The sequence below is a fragment of the Nilaparvata lugens genome, unplaced genomic scaffold (genome assembly GCF_014356525.2).
Source record: "Nilaparvata lugens isolate BPH unplaced genomic scaffold, ASM1435652v1 scaffold9737, whole genome shotgun sequence".
Taxonomy (NCBI): Eukaryota; Metazoa; Arthropoda; class Insecta; order Hemiptera; family Delphacidae; genus Nilaparvata; species Nilaparvata lugens.
Genome location: NW_024095480.1, coordinates 3,040 through 8,221, shown reverse-complemented (window position 1 = coordinate 8,221; position 5,182 = coordinate 3,040). Strand labels below are relative to the sequence as shown.

The window sequence follows — 5,182 nt, the reverse complement described above, 5'->3', positions numbered from 1 at the left end:
ACCTGTATGTGTTCTTATATGTTTCTTCAAATTGGCTGAAATAGCACATTTGTAGTCACAAAATTCGCAACTGAATGGTGTTACACCTGTATGTGTTCTGATATGATCTTTCAAATTGGCTGAATTAGCACATTTGTAGTCACAAAATTCGCAACTAAATGGTTTTTCACCAGTGTGTGTTCTGATATGTCTGTTCAAATCACTTGAATTAGAACATTTGTAGTCACAAAATTCGCAACTAAATGTTTTTTCACCAGTGTGTGTTCTGATGTGCCTCTTCAAATTGGCTGAAATAGCACATTTGTAGTCACAGAAGTTGCAACTGAATGGTGTTTCCCCAGTGTGTGTTCTAATGTGTGTTTTCAAAGCAGAAATCCATGGACTTTTATAGCTGCAGTCAGCACAGCTGTAGAGCTTGGTCTCTTTGCCAGCTACAGTTGGCTCAGTGCACTTTTCCACTGGAGAGATTGAATGTGCATCCAGTCCACCAACTTCTGTTGCATTGGCAGTGCCGCTGATAGAAGGCCACATCTCTGCTTCACTCTTCACTGCGCCAAAGTCAACTTCTTTTGAAATGTCTTCTTCATCTTGGGAATCTACAAAAAAAAAATACAATATTACTTGAGAACATATACAACAAACTATTCTTGAACAGATGGAAAATACATTTGAATAATTGCAATATATCAGTAATTTCCATCTGTAGACTGGCTGGCCGCTATGGCTTCCTATAAAATGAGTGCTGCTATCCAGAGATTGTCAGTTTGGTTTAAGGGTAAGCATTCCTGACCGGCAATTAGTAGGTACTGGGTCCGATTCCCGGGCTAACAGATACATTTTGAATAGTAGCGCTCATCGAATTTCCATCTATCTGTTTACCATGTTGTCAATATTTGCAGTAGCAGAAAGACGTCTTCGTGGTGAATTGCAGCATTTAATTTGGATTTTGTTTAGTAATAATTATTCTTGAACAGTGTTTCTCAGCTTAATTTGAAAGCTTATTTGATTCAAGTATGTGTTGTCAAATACATTTCTTTGATATGACTAACAAGACACAGTTATATCTTACCTTCTTCTTTGATGAATATTAGATTGTAGCCAGGGATTAAATAATGTTGTTGGCTGAAGTCATTATCGGTTGGAGCGAATGCAGTGCTGCACTCTGGCGCTGGTTCTTGGCTGCTATCTACTGCAACTGTCGCCATCTGCAAATATATTCAAATCACAACACTGCTCATACACAAACAGAGGAACTATGATCAAATGAGAGCAGAGTTTGGGAACAAGTATTTCATTGCTACGTCAACATACAAACACAGAAATTTATAGCTCTGGAAATATATGTTTATTTGAAAGATTAGAATAATTATTTTTCTGATCACAAAATGTAAATTTATCCTAATACTACATCACAACACTCCCCACTACAAACTTATTAATCTGACTGCCAATTGTCAAGTGGTTGAAATAGATGAACAACAATTAATCAAATATGGTGAATGGTATTATTTAATGGTATTATTATTATTAATATATTATTTAATGGTGAATAGTATTATTTGAGAAATACAGAAGTACTTATGAAATTGGAACTATGCATGTTTATCATGCATGTTGGTGGATTCACGGAGGATCGGCAGCCTTGATTGTGGGCTGATTAGTTTGCGCTTTCTCCCCTTCCCCCCTCCCAAAGAGGCAAGATAACCTCTCTCCTCACCCCTCCTTCATCCTCCCTGTTTATCTTTCTAACCACCTTCAAGAAGCGTTGTCGAGAAGTCACCATCGTTTTTCGTTCCGTTCCGTGGCGTTCAAGCTGAACGCAATTACCTCGTTTCGTTTCGTGATATATGTGCAATATCATATAGGCCTACGCATAAGACAGGATATCGTCAGCAGTAACTTCTACACACGAGATACAGTCCACTTCCTCGCCAGTTCCAAGGTTAGTGCAAATTAAAGACTTATTTGGGGTTGTCGACGTTTTCGTGAATTAAATCTTAACTGTACCCCAATCCATAGGTTTGGAGACAGGACGGGATTACCACATGGTCCGACCAGGCCTAGGATATGTTCTATTTCCAAGAGATTTATTTTTCAATTTAAATTTCAATTCGTTAATAGTAGAGTTACTTGTTGATACATGCACTGATATCATGTTAAATCCAGTTACAAAGTTCCTTTCCAAATCTCTTGTTTATCTAATCAGTTACTTAGTTACAATGGCAAGCCCACAAGCCTTGCTTACTATTCGTTTGAAGAAGAAAGAAACTTTGTTTAGCTGTGTTCAACAAGCCTATGACTTGTTAAAGGACATCAATGATCCTAAAATTCAATCTCAATTTTTGATAAGAAGTATATCTATTGAGAATACTGTGAAAGAATATTCTGCACTCTTAGATGAAATCAATGAATTATCTATTCAAGTTGAACCTACTAAAGAACCTGAATATCAATCACTTACCGTTATTGATAATTTATCCTGTGCAATAATAAATGCTCGTGATAAATTGAATCAAATTAAAAATGAGAAACCGAAGGAGAAAAGTGAACCCTCACCTTCAATCTCTCATTCTCCCCGTTTGAACATGCGATATTACCTCCAACTGAAATAAAACCGTTTGATGGCTCTGATATTTCAGACTGGCCTAGATTCAAAATATCTCTTCATCATTGATTGTGGATGATAAATATTATTCTCCTGTTCATAAATCTCATATTTTGCATAATTTGTTGAAAGGCGAAGCAGCCAGAGTAGTGAAATCTTTTCAGATAAGTAGTGATTTTGATTTATGGCATGGAAAACTCTATGCAAGCGTTATGAAAGTGATAGGGTGCTAGCTAACTACTACGTAAATGAGATTTTGAAAACTAGTTCAATCCCATTTAAACCTTTGTTAAAATCGCTTCAAGATTTTCTTGTTAAAGTAGGTGATAGTATTACCACTATGAAGTCGTTGAAAGTTCCCGATTTGGCTGATTATATTTTGTACTCATTGGCTATTCGTCAATTAGACAAAATATCACGTGAATCGTTTGAGCTCGAGGTAGCTGATAAGAGCTTTCCTTCTTGTCAACAGTTGATTGATTTCGTGAATAAGAGAGTTAGATCTTATCAATTATCTGCATCTGATGTGCCGTCTGTTAATGAACAAAAATCTATCGAAAAACCAAAAAATAAGTATTTTCAGAAAAAGGTTGTCTTATCTACTCAGGCTAATAACAGCGTTCGAAATATAAGCAGCTCAGTTACTTCTGAATTAAATGATAGTGCTGAAACAAAATGCTCATTTTGCAACTCAATGAATCATTCGTTATTCAAATGTCCTGCTTTCTTGAAAAGAGATCCAAAAGCTAGGAATGAATTTATTAAATCATTGAGAGTCTGTTTCATTTGTTTCTCCAAATTTCACGCTGTAAACCAATGCAAGTCTAAATCGTTGTGTTATTGTGGTCGTATGCATAATAAATTACTTCATTATCCTCGTAGTAGTGATAATAGCCGTTCGAATTCTCCTGTTCGTTATCAGAAGTCTACTGATAACATCTCTAAAGTTGCTTTGAAATCGAAATCCGTTGATTCGATCACTCAAACTGACAGCACTATGAATGTTGTTGAGAATTCAAATTCTTCTAAGCATTGTGGTATCACTGATAATGTTATTGATAAGTCATCAATTGTTAGTTTAATTCCTAAAACGAGTGTTGTTCTAGGTACTGCTCAAGCAGTTATTAAAAATTCATCTGGTTCGTTTATTGGTGTTCGTTTAATGATTGATTCTGGTAGTACTGCCAATTTCATCACAAAAGATCTTGTTATGAAACTTGGTTTATCTGTTCATGATTGTCATCAAAATTTCTCTGGTTTGAATTCCTCGAGTGTAGGGAATTCTTCTGGTGTTGTGAAATGTTTGTTGAAACCTAAGGGCTCAAATCACCCTCGTTTAGAAGCTGAGGCTTATGTGATTGATAAAATAGCTGGTTCATTGCCCCCTATTTATCTCAGTTCGAAAGTGCAAAATGAGTTGAAAAAATTCAACCTTGCTGATCCTGTGTTCTATGAACAACGTTCCGTTGATCTTCTATTGGATGTCAGTTATTCAACAAAATATTACGTCATCATAGTCAAGTCTCATCTAGTGAAGAGTGTTCGTTTTGCGTGATTCCTACCGTGTTTGGTGACATTATTTTGGGTGAATTTCCAAATCATTCCGGTCCTCTTAATCAGTCATTGACTGCATTAATGACGTGTCCCACCTCTGAGAACTCGTTGAATAATTTGGTTCATAAGTTTTGGGAAAGTGAAGAAATTCCTAATCATAAATTTCCTAGTCCCGATGATGAGTTTTGTGAGAAACATTTTGCTGAAACTCACACGCGTGATACTGAAGGAAGATATGTTGTTCGTCTCCCTTTCAAAGTTGACACTAATCAACTCAAGTTTCATGAATCTCATGATGTTGCTTTAAATCGTTTTCTGTCGTTGGAGCGACGTATGCTGCGTGATGCTTGTTTGAAATCTGATTGCGTATCATTTATGGAAGAGTATCTACTTTTGGATCATATGGAAGTTGCTAAAAAACCAGGTAAATATTTTATTCCTTATTTCTGTGTATTCAATCCGTCATCACCCACAACAAAGGTTCGTGTTGTATTTGATGGGTCTACAAAAAAGAGTCACATTTCGTTGAATCAAGTTCTTCATTCAGGTCCAAAATTGTTAAATGACATATGTGATGTGCTAACTAGATTCAGACTTCACTCATTCGTATTCACGTGTGATGTTACGAAAATGTATCGTGCTATCCTCGTTGATGAAGAAGATCGTTCTTTCCTTCACATATTGTTTCGTAAAGATCCTTCCGATGATATTGTCGTTTATGAGCTCAAAACAATCACATATGGTTTGAAACCGTCTGGTTTTCTTGCTCAACGTGCTCTCATTCAACTGGCGAAAGATGAAGGAGATAAATTTCCGTTGGCAGCAGCAGCTATTCGTGATGATATATATCACGACGATTTTCTCACAGGTGCTAATTCGTTGGAAGAAATCTGTGAAATAAAATCACAACTTTGTAATCTTCTAAACTGTGCTCATATCAAGTTGAATAAATGGAGCAGTAATTCTCCTGAGTTCTTGGATTTGATTCGTTCTGAAAACACTCAAGTACCACTTCATATCAGT

General features: G+C 36.3%; 1 protein-coding gene across 1 annotated transcript; it reads right to left on the bottom strand.

The window, feature by feature from the left end:
• Positions 1-47: 47 nt before the first annotated feature.
• LOC120349379 (gastrula zinc finger protein XlCGF17.1-like) lies at positions 48-1,205 on the bottom strand (the record flags this gene model as incomplete). The annotated part of the gene is made up of 2 exons (XM_039419358.1): positions 48-596; positions 1,070-1,205. Coding segments are annotated over 2 exons (685 nt in total), but the record flags the coding sequence as incomplete, so codon positions are not given.
• Between the last annotated feature and the right edge of the window lie 3,977 nt (positions 1,206-5,182).